Genomic DNA, 21,782 nt, shown 5'->3' on the forward strand with positions numbered 1-21,782 from the left:
GGAAAACCACATGACGAAAAGGGCCCGTTTGTGAGAGCTTACACTTTTACCCCTTTTACATCGCAAATGCTGGGTCATGGGTCCGTCCCGGGAGCGACCCGGCATTTGCGAGGTGAAGCTCCCCTCAGTGACTTCCTCCCTATAGTGCCGGTTTACCCGTTCACACTGCCCAGCATCCCAGGTTCGACCCGGGTAAAACCCTTCTTTTAACCCGGGTCGGAATGCCGGGTTGCCGGACCCAGGTTTTTCCTGTTGGCACTTTCACACCGCACCGTGACCCGGGTCGGACCCGGGTTATTTGTGCGATGTGAAAGGGGTATCAGTGGCATGTTCCTCTCCTTTAATCATCCTCCTTTATCATTATTTAAGTCAATTAAGCGGCAGACAGTGGAACAGATGTTTTTGGTTTTGCATATCTTGTTGCTTCTCTAGGTCAATGATAGACTGTGAATATACTGTATGTAGTGTGGTGATGCAGCTGCCAGCTTACAGCAGGTTTAAGGTAGTTTGCGAAGAGAGAGAGCAGTATAGAGAAACACCGCAAACTGGAAACCACATAATTCATTGAATTAGCACCACTTATTGCAATGCCACATGCCCTCCACATATTAAGGAACCTTCCCACATCTGCCCAGGCACCCCACCTGACAGCCATCTGCAACATACTGTACAGTACACTTGGACTGAAAGCTACAGTACTTATTGCATAGTCCAAACTCCACAGAAGGATCCCAATGGTCAGAATCATGACAGATCACAAGTGAAAGTACTAGAAAGGACAGGAACTAGGGAGAGAGTTGGGGTGACATTAAATGAGATGCGAAAATTAGATTTTTGCTTTTTTTTTTCGACAAAAACTGATGAAAACGCACTTTTTCCCGAATTCGCATATTTAATGAGATGTGAAAAACGGCAAAAACCGCAGATTTTGCCACAAAATCGCACATTCTGAAAGTACGATTTTTAGTCGCGCCTGAACTCACATCCAAATGTTTTCCCATTGAAAAGTATACAATTCGCATATTTAATTAGATGCAAATTTGGGAAAATGTGTCTAAAAATCCCCAAACATGTAGACCAGGTTCTGATATGCGAATTGGCCAGAACCCTGCACAGATCATTGAGATCTGTGCTTGGTCCTGTGTAAAAATATGTGTGAAAGTTTTTTTTATTTTTTTTTTAAACGGCGTGAGGTCCCCCTTCCTGAGCATAACCAGACCTGGTTCCAAAAATACAGGGGACAAAAAGTATAGGGGTCCCCTGTATTTCTGAAACCAGCCCCGGACTCTTGGACCGGTCCTGGTTCCAAAAATACGGGGGACAAAACAATCTGGGGGTCCATATACTACCTATCTTGGTGATCTGTATGATCCAGTCACACACACAGAAATGTTGGGCAAGGGCCAGAAGGACGTGAGAGTGAAGGAAGAGACAAGAGACTTGTATAGACAAGTGGTCTCCAACCTTTTTTGGGGCGTTAGCTACTCAAGACAAAATAAACCGCCTGAAGAGCTACTAAAAGAAAAGAAACCTGCCTAATAACCGAAATATGCCCTTTACACATTATGCCACACACGTAATGCCCCTGACACAATATGCCACACACTGCAATGTCCAATATGCTGCATACATACCTCCCAACACGGGAGACAGAAAAGAAGGGACATCTGCATGTGCATGAAATTAGGGGGCATGACCTTCTGTCTTGATACTCCTGCAAGGCCACGTCTCCCATTTTTTACACTATGTGGGTATGGCAAGTGCTCTGAGCAGTGGCGCGTGCAGCAGGGTTGTTTGAGTACCCAGAAACCCCCTGACAGACAAAACCCCAGAAACCCCCCAGACACATTTTAAACCCATTGCCGTGGCCTGCAATTAAGCCATGCCCCTGGGAATTAGCCCCCCCCCCCCTTTCAAACACCTGCAAATAGCAGGTTGTGAAGAAAACAGATAACCTGCCAAATGAACACACAGCTGCTGCTGTGATTCCTGCAGTGCTGTCTTGAAGAAGAACTTCAAGAACTTGATGCTGCTGCTGGCCACTGCCTAGAGGCTCTTGTAAGAGGCTTTATTTAGTTTATTTAGTTAATGTATGCATGTAAATACAGTGTATATGTATGTGTGTGTATATATTTAATTATATATTTATGATTGCTGGGCAGAATAACAGGCTATTATCACGTCAACGCCGAGGCACCGCTCCTGCCCACAATAAAAACAATTAACTCCCCCTGGGCAATGAGCATTCACCTCTCACTGGGCAACGAGTATTTACCTCCCCCTGGGCAATGAGCATATATCGCCCTATGGCAATGAGCATGGAATCCCTGGCAACAAGCATGTAATCCCCTTGACAACAAGCATGTAATGCCCCTGGCATCGAACTGGAACCCCTTACAATGAGCATGTAGGTAAGCAGCACCAACAACAATGCAATTAATCGCAAAAAAACATGCGATTAATCACATTAAAAGATTGGATTCGTTGCCCAGACCATCGGTTGGGATACCAACGGTAAGTATACCAATGTGGAAATCCTGACGTCCAAATCCCGACTGGCCGACAGTCAGGATCCCAACCAACAGGTGCTATTCTCTCTCGTGGGATCCAAGACCCCCATAGAGGCAGAATAGAACCTGTGGCAAGCTCAGTGAGCAGCAGAGCCTGCAAGGGGATTTTTTGTGATTGCCCCTCTGCCGGGGGGTAGTACCGGCGGGCGGGATTCCGATGTCTGTATACTGACGTCAAGATCACCCCTCTCTGGAAACCCCTTGCAAATCCTGCGTTTATCCCTCTTGAGAGTTACTGGCCATGCCCTCAACCTCTCTGAATAGACGCTGTGCGCATGTGCACAGCGTCTATTCACCCCTGTTCCACCGCAGGACAATGCTGGCCCAAGGTGGAAGAGCCCTTAAAAAACCTTCAGTCAGGAGCTGATTGGCTGGTGATAAAGTCCCAGGCACATTATCACTTCTTATCCCTTACCACTGCTTCATACATCTACCCCACTGTGTCCCATAAGGCTTCAAATGCATTTTAAAGTACCTGTTCATTACGGGGGGTCAATACTCATTGCCGGGATTAATGCTTGTTGCCAGGGGTTAATGATCTCTGTCTGCCTTCCTGCCATTGCCGGCTGCCCTCGCTTTGGAGACAGATTTCAGGTCATATTTCACCTCTAGTGTCTGACTGGCAGCACAGAGCTGCAGCGTTACTCATAAGTGCCGGTAGCGCTTAGCGCCGTGCTCCCTGTCAGACGCTACAGGTGAAATATTACCTGTAGCATGTCTCGGGGGGAGGTGGCGGCGGGCGATGGAGGATGGGTGGGTGACTGGTCGAGCCACCTGGATTGCTACCACGAGCTACTGCGACAGGTTGGCAACCAATGGTGTAGACTAGAGGGGATGTAAGTAGGTAGTGGGATGTTCTGTAATTTGATAAGCTTGTCTGAAGAGGGATTTTCAAGAAACACTTGAGGGTTTGGAGACTAGAGGAAAGTCTTATTGTGTGTGGGAGGGAAATGCAGCTCAAAAAAAGTCTTGTAACCTGTGAATGGGAACAAGTATTGTGTGTAAATGAGAGACGCAGATCTTTTGCAGAGCGGAGAGGTTGGGTTGCGAGATTGAGCGAGAAGCAAATTATGTAGGTTGCTGTAGTTGGTTAATAGCATTATGTGTAAGTTAAAGTATTTTATATTAAAAAACAGTAGAATAGAGGTAACAATGAGGAGGGGACTGACACAGTGGAGCTGCAGATGATGATTTTTTAGCAAAGAAGAACACAGCTGTCGCTATTAATGCATGGTGTTAAATGCTGGTTCTACAGGAGAACCAAACCCTGCCCCTCATATTTTTTTTTATGTAAATAAAAATAGATTGACCTTTTTGATGTTTTTGGATGGTTCCATGAAAATACACTACTTACCACAATCATCTCAGCAGCATTGCACAAAAATGACATTTTGGGTGACATTCTATGGGATGAGATTTGTGTTTTTTGGCGAAATTTGCACAAAAAACGGCCGAAATCCCGTTTTCGCATATTTTGCGAAAAACTGCAAAAATCTTAGATTTTGCCGCAAAATCGCACTTTTACAAAGTGCGATTTTAACTCGCGCCTGAACTCGCATCCAGATGTTTTCCCATTGAAAAGTATACAAATCGCATATTTAATGAGATGCGAATTTGGGAAATGTGTCTTAAATTCGGCAAAAAATCAGACCAGGTTCTGATATGCGAGTTGGCCAGAACCCTGCACAGATCATTGAGATCTGTGCATGGTTCTGTGGTAATAAATGTTTGTTTTTTTTATAAAAAAATTGCGTGGGGTCCCCCCTCCTGAGCATAACCAGCCCCGGGCTCATTGAGCCGGACCTGGTTCCAAAAATACGGGGGACAAAAAATCTGGGGGTCCGCCGTATTTTGAAACCAGCACCGGGCTCCAACAGCCCGCAGTGTCATGCCACAGCCGGAGGACACTTTTTACATAAGGTCCCCCGACCGTACCATGAGCACCGTGGCTGATCAGCCTTGGACGGGGTACCTGGAGGAGTGGAGACCCCGCCAATAAAGGGGTTTCCCCCCCCCCAGGCTTCACCCGTCTGTGTGTGTGTTTTCTTTTAACATTCTTTTTACAGGTGGACTACAAGTCCCAGCGGGCCCATTAATGTCCCGCATGCTGGGACTTGTGGTTCTCCAAGTCCCAGCCTGCGGGGGAGGTCTGCTGGTACTTGTAGTCCTCCTGTATAAAGCAATGTTAGGATTGAAAGATTTAACCCCATCAAGCCGGCGTCCACTGGCCAGGGACGCCGGTGACAGCCCCGGGCTTCAGCCCTGGACGGGTGAAGCCTGGGGGGGCGGGGACCCCTTTATTGGGGGGTCCCCACTCCTCCAGGTACCCCGTCCAAGGCTAACCAGCCACGGTGCTCATGGTACGGCCGGGGGACCTTATGTAAAAAGTGTCCCCCGGCTGTGGCATGACACTGCGGGCTGTTGTAGCCCGGTGCTGGTTTCAAAATACGGTGGAGCCCTACGCTTTTTGACCCCCGTATTTTTGGAACCAGGTCCGGCTCAATGAGCCCAGGGCCTGTTATGCTCAGGAGGGGGGACCCCACGCAATTTTTTTTTTTTTTTATACAAACCCAAAATCGCACATAAGCTCAAATTCGCACATTTTCATGCCTAAAAATCGCACATTTTCATGCCGAAATTTCGCCCATTATCGCACTCAATCGCACTTTTCTTGCCGGAACACGCACCTCATTAAATATGCGAATCCAAGGCAAAAATGCGATTTAAAAAAAGTGCGATAATGGGCGAAAAACTGACGTGCGAAAAACTCTCATCCCATAGAATGTCACCTTATGTTTTGTGAGAAAAGATATCCTTATGAACTTCAGAGGGCAGATGTCACCTCTAGGGGGGTTATTCTAGTTCACTCTTTCTGACAAAATCCTTCTTAGATGGACAAAACCATGTGCACTGCAGGTGGAGCAGATGTGACATGTGCAGAGAGAATTAGATTTGGGTGGGGTTTTACTTCAAAGTGAGATCTATATTGCAGTGTAAAAAAAAAGCAGTCAGTATTTACCCTGCACAGAAACAAAATAACTCACCCAAATCTAATTCTCTCTGCACATTTTACATCTGCCCCCCCTGCAGTGCACATGGTTTTGTCCATCTAAGAAGGAATTTGTCAGAAAGAGTGAACTATAATAACCCCCCTTGTGACTGATTGAGGTACCAAATATGAGTATTTTAGGAGAAAAAAATAAATTTTCATTTAAAATAAATTTTTATTCCAGTAGTCGAAAGAGTCCTTTTGCATAATTTATATTTCCATTGTTTTTAAAGAATTCTTTAAAAAAACGATTTGTTGAATATTTGCATCTTGGGACCCTGGAAAAAGTTTAATAAAATACGAAACGTTGGAATTGCTCCACCAGTTGCACATTTTTATATTTGTACAAGTTGTGGGGTATCACCTTATTTCTCTTTTTTTGAGTACCTGCATGATTTTTTCTTTGGATAGATACTATATAAAACAAATTCAGTTAGCTGAGGGCTGCATTATCCTTCTCTTTTTCTAGATAAAATGACAGATATATTCAAGTGGAAACCTGCAATCAACCTGTGGGAATCCTTAAAGCAGCAGTTAACGCTGTTTTCTGCTCCCAACCTCTGGTCTCTGGAGGGTGTGAGCAGAAATCAGCATTAACTGCTGCCTTGTATTGATTGCAGGTCTGTAATAGAATAGCTCTAGGCACTTTACACAGGAGAACACATGACACACTGCTAAATGTACAAATAATGTACAATGAGAATGCATAAACAATATTATCTGTAGTGTATATCTATGGCTTATGTTGAATTCAATGGCATATAACTTCTCCTTTAATTTAAAATAGTAGAAGTATAATCAGGGGAATAACAAGATGCAGTGCAGCCTCCCAGGTTGCAGAGCCAATGGCCTATGGCACCTTCTTTGGCTTGTAGGGTGCATCATATGGTTTTACTTGGAATATTGTCTCTCATTATGGAATGGTATAGGGTACAGAAGAAGTGGTTTCATATATATATATATATATATATATATATATATATATATATACATACATACACTCCAGTAAGCCTGCTCGAAGCAAATGTTTCGAAAGCTAGCCTGCTGCCTTGTGATTGCCTCTGTGTTTGTGCATGTGTGAGAAAGAGATGTAGTTTCACTCGCTGCCAACAGATGGCAGTGTTTCAGAGACACAAATGGTCACTAGACATATACAGTGGGGCAAAAAAGTATTTGGACAGCCACTGATGCAAGTTGACCCAGTTAAAAAGATGAGAGAGGTCTGTAATTTCCATCATAGGTACACTTCTACTGTGAGAGACAGAATGTGGGAAAAAAACAGGAAATCACATTGTATGATTTTTAAACAATTTATTTGTATATTCTTGCGGAAAATAAATATTTGGACACCTACAGTACCAACCAGCAAGATTTCTGGCTCTCGCAGACCTGTTACTTCTTCTCGTTACTAGGTATGGCCATCGACCATCGATGATTTTAAATCATCGATGGTTCATGGCCGATGTCAAATACATTTGCCATCGATGGGGGAGAACCAGATGGTTTCCCTCCATCGATGGAACAGCAAAACGACGTTTTGCTATTTTTTGTCAAAGTGCTGGGACATGGAGCACCCTCGAAGCCCCGCCCCCGTGTTTTGATTGGCCCACATGCCAATCAATCAAACACAATGGATGACCATCGATATGTAAAAATATTGATGGTCATCCATTGCATAGTTTAGCACTATCGATGGCCAGTTGCAGAATTGCCATCTATGGCAATGACAACGATGGCCATCCCTACACGTTACCTGTATTAATGGCACCTGTTTGAACTGGTTATCTGTATAAGACTCCTGTCCACACCCTGAAACAGTCAGACTGCAACCTCTCCACCATGGCCAAGACCAGAGAGCTGTCTAAGGACACCATGGACAAAATTGTGGAGCTGCACAAGGCTGGGATGAGCTACTCGACAATATGCAAGCAGTTGGTGTCTTCTCACCAAGCTGCGTGCATATTGTCGAGTAGTTCATCCCAGCCTTGTGCAGCTCCATAATTTTGTCCCTGGTGTCCTTAGACATCTCTCTGATCAACTGTTGGCACAATTATAAAAAAAATGGAAGAAATACAAGATCACTAACTCCCTCGACCTGGGGCTCCATGCAAGATCTCAACTCATGGGGTATCAATGATCTTGAAAATGGTGCTGAATGAGCCCAGAAATACATGGGAGAACCTGGTCAATGACCTCAGGAGAGCTGGGACCACAGTTACAAAGTTTACCATTAGTAATCCAAAATCAGCCGGCACTCCTATCCAGAATAATCAGCAAGCCCCGGTGCCCAGATACAGTCATACATACAGTCCAAAATAAATGGCACTCCGGAGGCAGTTTTTCAGCATATAAAAAGATTGTATTTATGGAACAAGCTTTCGGGGTTCTACCCTCTTCGTCAGGTTAAACAATCCTACATCCTACATACATACAATCCTTGGCTGTAGGATTGTTTAACCTGACGAAGGGGGTAGAACCCCGAAAGCTTGTTCCATAAATACAATCTTTTTATATGCTGAAAAACTGCCTCCGGAGTGCCATTAATTTTGGACTATATATATATATATATATATATATATATATATATATATATATATATATATATATATATTTATATACAGACTGCTCAATACAGCCAGTGTCAGAACAGTGAGGTGGACCCATGTTGCACATTTCAAACATGCTGTCTGTGTTAAGGCCCCCATACACTAGTGCTATATGGCCACTTTTTATGTGATTCTGATGCATTGCTGTGGCAGATTGCATAAAAAGTGACAAATCACATGTCATTTACTAGCGATTGTGATGTAAGGTGCCTTGCATCGCAGATCCTTCTAGGAATGCATAACATACATTGTTTGCAAAAGGACCGCATACAACGTATCATATGCGATCATGCCTCCCGGCAGCTGTCGGTTGAGATCACGGGTTATTGGATGCAAGGTACAACATGCAATACCTCGCCCTAGTGCAGTGGTCAGGGAACTCAGTCCTCATTACCCCACACAGTGCATGTTTTGCTGGTAACCCAGCAGGTGCACAGGTGTACTTATTACTCATAGACACGTATTATAAGGTCCACAGGTGGAGTTAATTATTTCACTTGTGATTCTGTGAGGAGACCTGCAAAACATGCACTGCGTGGGGTAATGAGGACCGAGTTCCCTGACCACTGTCCTAGTGGATGGGGGCCTTTAGTGTGTGTTGTTCAACTATAAGCCATTGCACTTGTAGCCAGGGGCGGCCATGCAGAGCTACTGTCTGAAAGTATAGGTGGTCTGCTGCACTGAAGTGCAAGCATGACAATTGAAGTATTGTGCCCATGACAACTATCGATGGAGGGAAAGAATTTGCCATAAATGATAAAACCATATACCATTGGTGGGCACCTATTGATGGCTTCTAATCATAGATAATCTTCATACCAGTTTGGCTCTGGGATGAAAATGACCTTCTGTTTTCATGTACAGTAGGCCTCTGGTTGCTTTGCTTGTAACAGCAGTGAATGCAGACAGATCACTGCTAATTTAGGTCATGTTGCACATAATTACTAACAGTTTTCCTGTGGGGATTTTTTTTTATGTGTGTGTCCATAACAAATATTTATTATAGTTTGTCTTGGCCCATGTCAGGGCAGCCGAGAGGTATGCTGGGCCTGGTAACATTTTGTGGGCGTGGCCTATGTGCAGAAGGTGTGGCCACCTCCCACACTTAGGCCATGCCCCCAAAATGTTTAGAGGGGGGTGATAAAAAAGTATACTCAGCAGCACACACCTAGAGCATGTGCTGTGCTGACAGGCACAGCACATGCTGTAGACAGGACTGGTGTGACGCGGCTGCTGCCGCGGCGTCACTCCATGGGGGATGGGGTGGCGGGCGATGAGGGGCGGGCCACCACATCTCTCCACCTGGGGAGCGGGTGATGTTGAGAGGGCCGCTGAGTCACTCCAGAGGGGGGATGTGTGTGTGTGATGCAGCGGCGGACGCCGAGTAGCTTCACGGGGGGAAAGACCTGCTCCCAACTGCCGCCCTCCAGGCAAATGCCTAAAGCTGCCTAGTGGTGGTGCGTGCTGCTGCCCAGGAGGGACGGAGGGGGAATGGGGGGGCCCTGGTAAATAGTACCTGCTCCCCTGAGTAATGTACTCCTTGCTGTCTATGAAGACGTCTCACTGTAGATATGGGGGATTATATTGTATGTATGCATACTGTCAAACTTATTTTCCCTTGCTCACTAGTTCATGATCAAACAAGCTACCTGCCATACAGACAACAATAAACTGGGCAAGTATTATAATCCACCCTAAAATAAAGCCAACAGCTGCTCTCCCTCCCAGGCATGTCCTTTCCTCCCACGGTCTGCTGTAGCACAACGCTATTATTTTAGGTTTTGTAACACTATTCTTGTATAGAGCTGAGCCCCCCTCTCATCCCCGCCTGTTGTATCTTTAATCTCCCCTGCTGCTGAACTGCTGGCCTTCTCCTCTTATGTGGCACACTGACCTCACGTCTTCTCTTATATAAACCCCAATCTTTCCCTCACACCCCTCCTGCCGCTGCTAACCCTAATTCCTCATCTGCACAACTGCATCTTCATGTGCAGTGCAGCCAGTGTACACAGCATCACAGAGGCTGTATTATATTATACACAGAGATCTGATCTGTACATACTGTACCAAGCGTCAGTCTCCTGCGCTGCCTATTACACAACAAGCACCTTGTGTGTGCCTGGCTGCTGTGTATAATACGCCGCCCAGGGCTGTAATTGCTGCTGCGTGTCACTGTGTAAATGAATCCGTTGCTTTTATCACTTCCTTTTTTTACCCCCGTGTCTGTGCGTGTGCCCCATCCTCTCTCTCCGTGCCTCCTTTCTCTCAGAGAGACCGCGGCTGTCTCTCCCCCGTGTGACTGCTTCCTTTCCTCCGTCACAGCAGCTCAAGCAGCTGATCTTGCATATGCAGCTTCTCCCCCCTCTGATCCGTCACTTGGTACAGTCCCTTCTGGTTATGCAGCCGGTCCCTCCCGGACTGCGGCTTGGGCAGTTCCACAGATTGGCAGCGCTGAGGGGGAGACAGCCGGCTTTATGCAGCAGTTCTGGAACAGCTGTACGGTTAGTCCCAATAACCGGGGAAGGATGGGGCCGGTGCGGGGAAAAGGGATAGAGAGGAGGGTTACATGTCAGAGGGGAAGCCTAGGGCCGCTTGAAGAGTAAAGGTTAGGCGAGGAAGATGCAGAGGGAAGGCTGTACAGCAGATAGTTAAGAGTAGCCCAGAGAAGAGTACTATGGAGGAGAGGGCAGAGCTGTCACAGAGAGATGGGCTCTGCAGGAGGAAAATATGACAGGGGTCCGCAGGTCAGTGTAGCCGTCATACAGCAGGTTACAGTGTGAAAATACAGTGTGGCAGCAACTGGGATAGGTGAAGAGGTAACTGCACAATAGTATGAGGCACGGTCACTGTACAGGCCCACAGACTAGGAAGCAGGGCTGACAGGTGTGGGGATGGTCACATAACAGACTCAAGGAATGAAAATAAGTTTTAGAAAAAAGATCAATTAGAATGTTGGCAAGAATTAAACATTTTCATTATAGTTTTATTAGAAACATGAGTGAGGCTGGGTATGGCAAGAGGGCTCATGGTATGGAAAGTAAGACACAGTGATGTGCATACAGTAGGTAGGAGAAGCAATGGGCACTGATGTGTTAGTAGAAAGTGATAGTCAGGTGCCCATACACGGTGCAATTATTTTATGCACTTTGAACTTTTAAGTTCAAAACGCATCGCATGTAGTTCAAATCGCACCATTTCTGTGGGGCTTGCGATGCTATGCTATGCGAGGCACGCTCCTGTGTACTTTAAATTGTATAGTACAAAAAGTATGTGCCGCAGTGGCGTAACTAATGTAAGGCAGCCCCAGCTGCCGCTTGGGGGAGCAAGTGGCAGCAGGGTCTGTGTGGGCGCCGGCACCCCGCTTGACGCACTGACATGCTGCTGCCTGCCGCAGCCCACTTGCCGAGCACTGGAGGCGAGTCAGTCACAGCGCAGGTGCGGCCATGGCAGAGACGACAAATGCCCCCACTGATTCAATTGACTGTACACAGAGACGGCTATTGGCTACTGTGTACAGGATGAGCGTTCTAGGGTGGCCTGGGATGCATTGGAGCCAAGGGAAGCAGCAGTGTCTGCTGGTCTCTCTTCCTCTCACCAGCTTCAGCTTCTCCATTATGCCAGGGGGGGGGGGGGGGGGGCACAAACATTTTGGCAGGGGGAAGCAAACTTTCTAGTTACGCCACTGATGTGCAGACAATACTTTTTGTACTAAATCGCATCGCATCACTGTTGCAGCACATATGAGCTAATTATATAATGTACAATTTATTTATTTATTAACAGTTTCTTATATACCGCATACATATTCCGCAGCGCTTTACAGAATATAGTAGAACATTCACATCAGTCCCTGCTCCAATGGCATTGCATAGCAAAATTGCATAGCACTGAAATTCAAATTCTACAGCACCATTGTATAGTTCAAATCGCACCTACAGCACACTGCACTGTGTATGGGCAGCTAGAATAGCCAGGATATGGTCACTGAGCAACCATATCCCTGTGCGTGAGGGACTACTATTTTTTTTTTTATTGAATTGACGGAAGAAACAGTACACATTGGAAACGGGAAATAATTTCAGAAAAATATGATCTTATGGAATAGGAACAGGGTGTTACATCTTGGAGTTTTATACGCAAGAGCAAATTCAACTTTACTGCTGTACGTTTAATTATTAAGGGAAAGAAGATTACATTTTGTCTATATTCCCACATGATGAACATATAGGGTTCGAATCAAATGCTTGCTGGCATTCGTGCGCATCCTTTGATGGTATTCAAATGTTTCTGCCAATGGGTGTGGCAAGCTGAAATGATGAGAAAAGTCACCCATTTGGGCATGTAATGGGTCTCCTTGCAACCATTATGGTCGGGATTAGCTGCCTTGAACACCTAGTTGGCGTGATCAGCGTTCTAAAAGCAGGCATGTAAAGTAAATATATATATATATATATATATATATATATATATATATATATATATATATAGCACTTACCCAACCTCAATAGGAAAGGACCAGACCAGCACTCAGTTCGTGGTGAAAAAAAACGTGTGTATTCAAATGAAGTACAACATGGTTAGACAGACAACAGGGCTGACCCGACAGCCGTTTCAACCCGGAACCCTGTCCGGTTTTCTTCAGGGGTGAAAAAAACCGGACAGGGTTCCGGTTGAAACGGCTGTCGGGTCAGCCCTGTTGTCTGTCTAACCATGTTGTACTTCATTTGAATACACACGTTTTTTTTCACCACGAACTGAGTGCTGGTCTGGTCCTTTCCTATTGAGGTTGGGTAAGTGCTATATCTTAAACTATATGGACCTTGCACCGCTGCTACATTCTGCTGAACCATATTGAGTGCCGTTCTGAGACTCACTTTATATATATATATATATATATATATATATATATATATATATGGGCCATACAACAAACAACGGTCCTAATATATATGTAGTAACTATAATTTATTACATTTCTAACCAGTGATCATTTATGTTATAATTTCCATGTTTGTTAGAAAACTTGTGTATTCTAAAGAAAAGAACACATCCTGCCTGAAATTACAATGATTATGAACAGTTATGGGTGTGGGGTGTATTAGGTCGACACCAAAAGGTCAACATGCACTATGTTTACACTGAAAAGGTAGACACAAGCAAAAAAATAGACACGGAAAAGATTGACACATTAAAAGGTTGACATGCATTTTTCGTGTTATTTTGGTATCAATGTTGACACCATGGGCTCCCAATTAGTCTACTGTGTCCCCTTGTATGGCTTACTTCACTCGCAATGCCTCGGCCAGACACATCGCTCCTGTACTGCTGCACTCAACACACATTATCGTTCCCAATCAGTGTCCATGTGGATGGTGCCTCAATGTGTATGGGTAGGCGATGAGCAGTGAGTGCTGAGGCGCGCTCCAGCGTCATCGCCAGCTGCCAGCGCTCATCTGCTGGTATAACCAGCATATTAGCAACGGGGTGGATGGCTTTCCATAGCGTCCTGCCATCCTGGGAAAATCGCCTAGACAGGTGCAAATCGCTGATTTTCAGCCCAGTAATTTCCCCCATCATTCCTGTGTGTATGATCCTTTAGATAGGGTACACACTAATAGATATATCTGCAGATCATTTGTTCTGCAATATATCTCTCGATGGATCGAGCAGCTTGCTCTCAAAAAGCCCTATTTGGTTGGGAGCACTTTTGTCAGGTTTGAGGTGCTTTCATTTATTTATTATTTATTACCAGTTATTTATGTAGTGCACACATATTCCGCAGCGCAGAGAATATTTGAACATTCACATCAGTCCCTGCCCCAGTGGAGCTTACAATGTATATTCCCTACCACATGTACACACACACACACACACACACACACACACACTCTTGGGTTCATTTTATTGGCAGCCAATTAGCCTACCAGTATATTTTTGGATTGTGGGAGGAAAACGGAGTACCTAGAGGAAATCCACACAAGTACGGGGAGAATATACAAACTCTGCACAGTTAGGGCCATGGTGGGAATCGAACCCATGACCCCAGCGCTGTGAGGCAGCAATGCTAACCATTACACCATCCGTGCTTTAAAATGTGGCTGTTGCTGTGCTGGCTCGTGGTGCAGGGAAACTCACATTTAATTGATTTGTCCCCTTTGATTGCTGTTGACACAGAAATATGTCCTGAGACCTTTCCAAAAGCAATTTAGATTGTTAGAGCACTGTAGGAGGCAAACTGGCTGAGGGGCAGCGCCAAATGTGCTTAGTTCTGCATCTTGCCTTGATTAGCACATGTACACCCAGAATTATACCTAAGTGCTTGTACAGTATGTGTGGAGCAAGATGTCAGAATTTGTAGAGCAGCAGACTATTGCATTGATTGACTAAGAGAAGGACTTTTTATTAGGAAATATACATTGGATTTGCGGGACAATGCAAAACCAGAATTTAATGTTTGTGTAACGAGATTGATAAATTAACCTCAGCTTTCTCTTTTAGATTTTCGGGGACCTCAGTTCCATCTGCTGCAGTCTGCAAAGTCCTTTTCTGGTACTCCTCATAGTTTAAAGCAGCTGAACCGGGAAATAAAAACATCCATGGAGGGGAAATATAAGGAAATAGCAGAGGTATCAATAATAATAATAATAATGCTGATGATAATATTTCCTGTATTAATTTCTCTTTCCGCTTCCTCCTTATGCCACTTAACCAGTGCGACCTAGACCTAGTATTTTGTTACCCCATAGGAGCTCTTCAGTCGTTCCCTCGCTGACAGCGAGATGCGTTCTGCACCATATGAGTTTCCAGAAGAGAGCCCCATTGAGAAGCTTGAGGAAAGAAGACAGCGGCTTGAGCGGCAGATAAGCCAAGACATTAAGTAAGTCCAATAAACGTTCTACAGGTAATAGAAAAAACTATGAGGCATCTCATTTGGATGAAGACATGTGAAATACAGCTCCAAAATAATGTACTACCATGAGCGATGACCCAAGAGATAGAGCTAGTCAGGTCATACATGTATTGGGTGAAATGTAATAGAAATGGGTAAAAAAACTAGGACTGTCCCTTGGGGGGGCAGAACTTGGGGGAGCCTGCCAAGAGTGGACGTTCCGGCAGCTGCTCGATTTACGGGGTAGTTAGTGCCGTGTAAAATCAGAAAAGAAGTTTAAGCAACGCACATGTAATGAGAACCAATGAAAACTAATAATCGATTGGATGATCAATTTTAATTAATAACCATTAAGAACAATACAAGTAAAATATCAAAGAATGTAAAAAATAATAAATAAAAACAATTGATGGAAACCCCCTTCGGGTTGCAAATGAGCCGGAGAGTCCGTTCCTATAGTACCCCTAAGAAATCTCAGTATACCTGTAAGTAGAATAATTACCACCCTTAATAGGGTACGTGTGTCCTCCACCGAGTTTCTACTGGGTCGGTCCAAGATGTCACAAATTACAGACAGTTTGCTAAGTGTAGTGCTCGTTGGTCCCCAAAAGTAGATGACAGGTGATGTGGTACCAGAGGAGTGTCACTTGGGTAAAACACGCTGAGGTAGAGTCCTTGATGGAAATAATTTTGTAAATCCAGAGGTTGGTTCGGACTGCTATCTGGGGTTAAAAGCATAGAATAGGGGGTATCCCAGCAGCTTCTTGAAGCATTTCACCACTCAAGGTGGCTTTATCAAAGGTGGTTAGCTGTCCATGTGAGGGCTGCGGCTAATGAGTCATGTGACCTGTACACTAGGGTATATAAATTCAGCCCTCCGAACCAACCTCTGGATTTACAAAATTATTTCCATCAAGGACTTTACCTCAGTGTGTTTTACCCAAGTGGTACCACATCACCTGTCATCTAATCTTGGGGTCAACCAAGCACTACACTTAGTAAACTGTCATTAATTTGTGCCATCTTGGACCGACCCAGTGGAAACTCGGCGGAGGACACACGTACCCTATTAAGGGTGGTAATTGTTCTACTTATATTGTAATTTCTTAGGGGTACTATAGGAACGGACTCTCCGGCACATTTACAACCCAAAGGGGGTTCTCCTCAATTGTTTTTATTTATTATTTTTGACATTCTTTGATATTTTACTTGTATATGGTTATTAATTAAAATTGTGTCAAAGATTATCCAATCAATTATTATTTTTCATTGGTTCTCATTACATGTGCGCTGCTCAATCTTCTTTTCCTTTTTCCGAAATGTAATAGAAGTTGAGTTTTTGTGGGTATGAAATCATCTCACTGCGAGTTCATTACAAGATGCGCGTTTGCAAGAAGCCTACACAGATCAATACAAACTGTACAGTGCTTCTCTGTGCTTAAATGTAAATACAATTTTTTAAATCAGAAAAAATATGTCTGCCTTAGCCCCTGACCTTTCTCCTACAGATGTGACCACGCACATCTAGCCTCCTTTGGCATTAAACAGCCCTAGTCGCACCATGTCATGTGGCAACTCAGTAGTGCTGGGCGTCTTTTATGTGACTTATTCCATGATATAGCACCTTATTGGCAAAATGGAGCAAATGGGACACACGCAGCTTATGCTGATTAAAATGATCTGCGGCATGTCTATATTCAGTGTGTGACTGTGGCTGTACCTGCATACGAAATACGAAACACTGTTCTATTTCTTGTGCAGATACAGTGGCAGTTACACACTGAGTATGCCGCATTATCATTTTAATCAACAGAAGCTGCTTGTTCGGACCATTTGTCGAAAAGGTTGCTACTTAACAGAGGAAAAGTTGAAAAAAATAGAGCCTGAAGCTACAAAGTCATATGGAGCACAAGCATTATGTATAACGTGACTTGTCTTGCATGGAGGATAGATGTATATGGACACATCTGTACCTTAAGTCCCTGCCCATGGTTGAAAAATAAATGGAACAAAAAGTGTAGGGTTACCTTTGTATTTAATAAATCAGCACCAGGCTTTTGAAGCCGGCCCTGGTTAATTAAATGTGTGGACCAATACAGGTTTTATTTCCTGTTCTTTTTGAACCAGGGCCGGCTCAGAGAGCCCAGGGCTGGTTGTGTTTGTGGGGGGGAGTTTGGGAGGTGATAGAGAGTGGGTAAGTTTCAAGTTTTACAGTATATGGGCAACATGTGAATGGCGCCTTATGCTGGGGAGAGAATATCTTTAGTGAGTTTGATGTGAGGTTACATGTTCTCGCGCCAATTGATGAGTTCAAACTTTCCACCCTACAAAAGATGTTCATGGATTAGCCAGAAAAGTAGTGGAAACGTGTATTGCATATGAGTTGAACAACAAGGAAACTGTAAGACATATTCAGTGCTATATAGAGAATCAATGCGTAATAGGCCCTTATTCAGATCTGATTGCAGTACAAATTTGTTAACAAAATGGACAAAACCATGTGCACTGCAGGTAGGGAAATGTAACATGTATAGAGAGAGTTAGATTTGTGTGAGTTCTTTTGTTTATGTGCAGGATAAATACTGGCTGCATTATTTTTACACTGCAATTTAGATTTCAGTTTCAACACACCCCACCCAAATTTAACTCTCTCTGCACATGTTACACCTGCCCCACCTGCAGTGCACATGGATTTGCCCATTTTGAGAACAAATTTGTACTGCGATCAGATCTGAATAAGGGCCCTAGAAGTTAATGGAATAATAGCACAATTATATTTCTATGTTATTTCAGCCCACTTAATGTGATTTCCCATTCAGTTTTTCTCCTTTTTCTAACTGTCCCAATCTATCTTTTCTTTTTTTCATTGTTGATTTTTCCATAGACTTGAACCTGATATTTTACTTAGAGCTAAACAGGACTTTCTGAAAATTGACAGCAGCTCAGACTTACAGTGAGTTACTCCATTTTTTGTTTTCCTAAACCAAAACTTAATCAGTCTCTAGGTGAAATTTAATAGGATGAGTGTTTCAGAAAGTGAGAGATTTGGTATGAAGTCTCCAGTTTAAAAGCGGCAATCATTTACACTGCAAAATAAAAACAGGTTTTGCAGTGTAAATGATTGCCGCTTCAAAGAAACTGGAGATTTCTTACCGAATCTCTCATCCTATTAAATTTCCCCTCTATCTTTTACTGGTCATAGGGTCGACATGCATTGGGTCGACCACTGAAGGTCGACATGCATCAATGTCAACATGGGGTTAGGTTGACAGGGTCATTAGGTCGACACAAGCATTAGGTCGACATGGGCAAGGTCAACAGTCAGAAGGTCAAAATGGTGTTTTTCACTTTTTTATCCTGAATGTCAACACAGTCGACATGGAAACTGCGCTCGCCATGCTTCGGGCACGTTACTCCAATACGCGCGGCACACTGTTTTATTCTCCCACCACGCCCTAGTGGATGGTATGGCATGAAATACCGCCTGTCGGCACATGCTCCAAAAAAAGTGAAAAACCCCATGTTGCCCTTTTGAATGTAACCTAGCCTGTGAACCTATTGTCCCTGTCAACCTAACCGCATGTCGACCTTCATGCATGTCGACCTTCAGTGGTCGATCCAATGCATGTCAACATTACCCTTGTCGACCTAGTGACCGTATCTCCTTTTACTTTCTCTCTAATTTTCAAACTCATTTGTGTCATGTATTATTTTAACCAATTTATCTGTCAATGTCATCCAATTTATTATTTTTATGTCCTCTCTTCTCTTTCCGCCCCTGCTATTTTCTCAGGTTATACAAAGAGGAACATGAGGATTTAGTGGATCATTTCTCTAATGAGGTTACGCTTGAATATTTGAGAGTGGCCATCTCGGGGGATGAAAAGTGTGGGGTAAGTTTTTGGGACTGTCCTTAACACTGCACTGGTGATCAGACACTAGCTAAATTACAAGCATTGGGGCAGATGTATTAAGCCTGGTGAAGAGATTAAGTGGGGATAGAGTAAAGGAGATAATGCACAGTTACTACCATGATGGGAATGGAACCCATGACCTCTGGTGCTATGAGACAATAATGCTAACCATTACACTGTCCATGCTGCTATTAAATGCAATGGGTGCGCTGTGTCGTTGCCACAGCGTTGAAATGCCGGCAATGGCACCTGTTCTCGCACCGTTCATTTTCAGCCCAAATTTACACAAAATTACTTGCTGCCCTATGTGTACTTTGGTGAAAATTCCGGCTGCAATGATCCGCGCTTGCAAAATCATCACGACTAATAGGAGTACTAAAAATATTCACAAAAATAAGCAATTGCTTCATCTGTAATTTGTCTTTGTTTATTCTAACATTCACTTGGCCTCGGAGTCATAGTGTGTCCTGTTCCTTTATTTGCAGGTGCCATTCACAGATCTGCTGGATGCTAGCAAAAGTGTGGTAAAGGCTTTGTTTATTCGTCACAAGTACATGAACCTTTCCATGCAAAGCTTTTGCAAGACCACTGTCCAACACTTAAAGAAACTTAGTGACAATATTTTGGACAGCCCAATACAGGAAGAAAGTGCTGACACCCCTGTGGCTCCAGGTAAAAATTCATGTAATTTAGGGGGTTATTCTGGTTGACTCGCAAGGCTGCGAATTGCCCCGCACCGACGTCAGTGGGCAATTTGTATGGGTGCATTTGTGCATGCCAGTTTCCATTGCAGCGAATTGCATACCTGTGTTATGTGTACACATCAAATCAACAACAGCAGCGGCACCGTCTATATATTTAATGAATTTTCATATGCTGTTGCTTTTTATATTAATCCAATTTATCCTTTATTATAGATGCTTCTGTGCACCCTCCGTTCTCTGATCAGCATCCCTATGAAGTGTGTGACCCCAGCACAATGCCTCCTGATTTGGGGTTTGGGCTGAAGATGGTAGATGGCGTGGTTTATGTGTACACAAAGCGCGATGTCACTGACATGTACGAATCTTTATTGTTGGTTTCTAATGTTTGCGCTGATCTTTTTTTTATCAAACTATTGATGATTATGTGGAGCTTAATTAAGAAGGGCGCTGCTTACTATTCCCCTCTTTCTGCAAAGAGAACGATTTTCAGTCTTTTCACTTCCAGTTATCATTAGATATGCATTTTTAAAAGGGTAGAGGCTTCTATTGTCATTAGAACAAGTCATCTCTTTGTACAGTATTCTATGTTGCTACACTACTGTAGACTCATGACACTATCTTAACCTTTGGCCCATACAGTAGATTCCCCCATACACTGGGCCAGGTTTGGGCTGATTCCGACGAATCAGGTCGTCAAATCGGCCCAAATCGGGTCAGTTTGATGTCCCCGCAGGTCCGATGCTTGGTTCCATGTGCATCGGAGCTGACTCGTGGTCGAACCTGCTGCCGGTCTGACAACCCGACCTCGGACCTCCCGCCGGCGGGCCGGGTGGGGAGCAGATTCGCATGCGATCCATCACAACAAATTATAATGGATCGCATGCGTCCCTGCCGCGGGGTATCGGCTGCCCTGTACACTGCTGCGAGACATGCAGCAGTGTATGGCCACCTTAAGCCTTCAGTCCCCTTTCTTGCTCTGCTATTTCTGCCTTGTTTGATATGTCATGCCATTTTCCTGCCATGCTTTCTCTTTCAGGAGCACAGAGCTGGATCTCCCATATCCGGATCTCCAGGAATTTGTAGCTGATATGAATGTCCTGATGTCTCTTATTATCAATGGCCCCATGTGAGTAGCTTACAGCACTGATGGATCCAACACATGATTCATTAACAATATAATTTTTTCTTCTTCCTGGAAAGTGTGTCATGTGCTATTAGGAAACACAGCTGATAAGATTTGTGCCCCCACTGGCTAACACCAATTCTATTTGCCTTTTTGGTATCCTTCTGATACCCTTCGTCTTTTTGAGTCTTTTTGCTTTGTGCTTTGCCATCAAACTTTCCCCTGCTTTGCCATTGTCATCTCCTTCCTTTTTGTTTTGCTCTTAAATGCCAACAGTAAGTCATTTTGCTACCGCCGGCTGCAATACCTGAGCTCCCGCTTCCAGATGCATGTTCTGCTCAATGAGATGAAGGAATTAGCAGCTCAGAAGAAGGTGCCACACAGAGACTTTTACAACATACGTAAGGTGTGTAATTTAACAACATCTGGCCAATGCCTGCTGTTCTTATAGTGTTGTGCTTAACTGTCATTCTTCTCATGCAGGTGGACACACATATTCATGCAGCATCCTGTATGAACCAGAAGCATTTGCTGCGATTTATCAAGCGTGCTATGAAAAAGAATAGTAAAGAGATTGTGTATGAGGAGGGAGGCAAAGAGCAGACACTACGCCAAGTCTTTCAGAACATGAATATAACAGCGTATGACCTCAGTGTGGACACTCTGGATATGCATGCGGTGAGACACAAACTGGCTACAAAGAGGGTGATATCATAAGTGGTATTTAACTAATGTTCAAGCATGGGGCATCCAATGTTCAGTAGTAATCAGATTGAAACTTGTTTGATCATTGTCCATTGGTAAATGCTGTTAGATTGTGGCTGCTAGTGGCCAGTGTGTACATGCAACCATCCCCGGCACACTAACAGACTCCAGTGATGCTGGACAGTAGTCTTATTGGGGCAGATGTATTAAGCCTTAACAAGA

General features: G+C 44.1%; 1 protein-coding gene across 2 annotated transcripts in view; it reads left to right on the plus strand.

Annotated features, from left to right (window-relative positions):
* AMPD2 (adenosine monophosphate deaminase 2) overlaps positions 1 to 21,782 on the plus strand; it is an 89,962-nt gene that overhangs the window by 26,328 nt on the left and 41,852 nt on the right. The window contains exons 1-10 of one of the 2 annotated variants that reach the window (XM_083172946.1): positions 10,586 to 10,726; positions 14,724 to 14,851; positions 14,972 to 15,102; positions 17,999 to 18,067; positions 18,908 to 19,007; positions 19,514 to 19,700; positions 19,946 to 20,087; positions 20,769 to 20,858; positions 21,132 to 21,261; positions 21,339 to 21,533. In XM_083172946.1, the coding sequence (XP_083029072.1) occupies positions 14,822 to 14,851; positions 14,972 to 15,102; positions 17,999 to 18,067; positions 18,908 to 19,007; positions 19,514 to 19,700; positions 19,946 to 20,087; positions 20,769 to 20,858; positions 21,132 to 21,261; positions 21,339 to 21,533 (1,074 nt within the window). In that variant the 5' untranslated portion in view covers positions 10,586 to 10,726; positions 14,724 to 14,821. Of the gene's footprint in view, positions 1 to 10,585; positions 10,727 to 14,723; positions 14,852 to 14,971; positions 15,103 to 17,998; positions 18,068 to 18,907; positions 19,008 to 19,513; positions 19,701 to 19,945; positions 20,088 to 20,768; positions 20,859 to 21,131; positions 21,262 to 21,338; positions 21,534 to 21,782 lie in introns of those variants that run through there. The other variant, XM_083172945.1, reaches the window with a different exon arrangement.

The sequence above is a fragment of the Crinia signifera genome, chromosome 2, assembly GCF_055691185.1.
Source record: "Crinia signifera chromosome 2, ASM5569118v1, whole genome shotgun sequence".
NCBI lineage: Eukaryota > Metazoa > Chordata > Amphibia > Anura > Myobatrachidae > Crinia > Crinia signifera.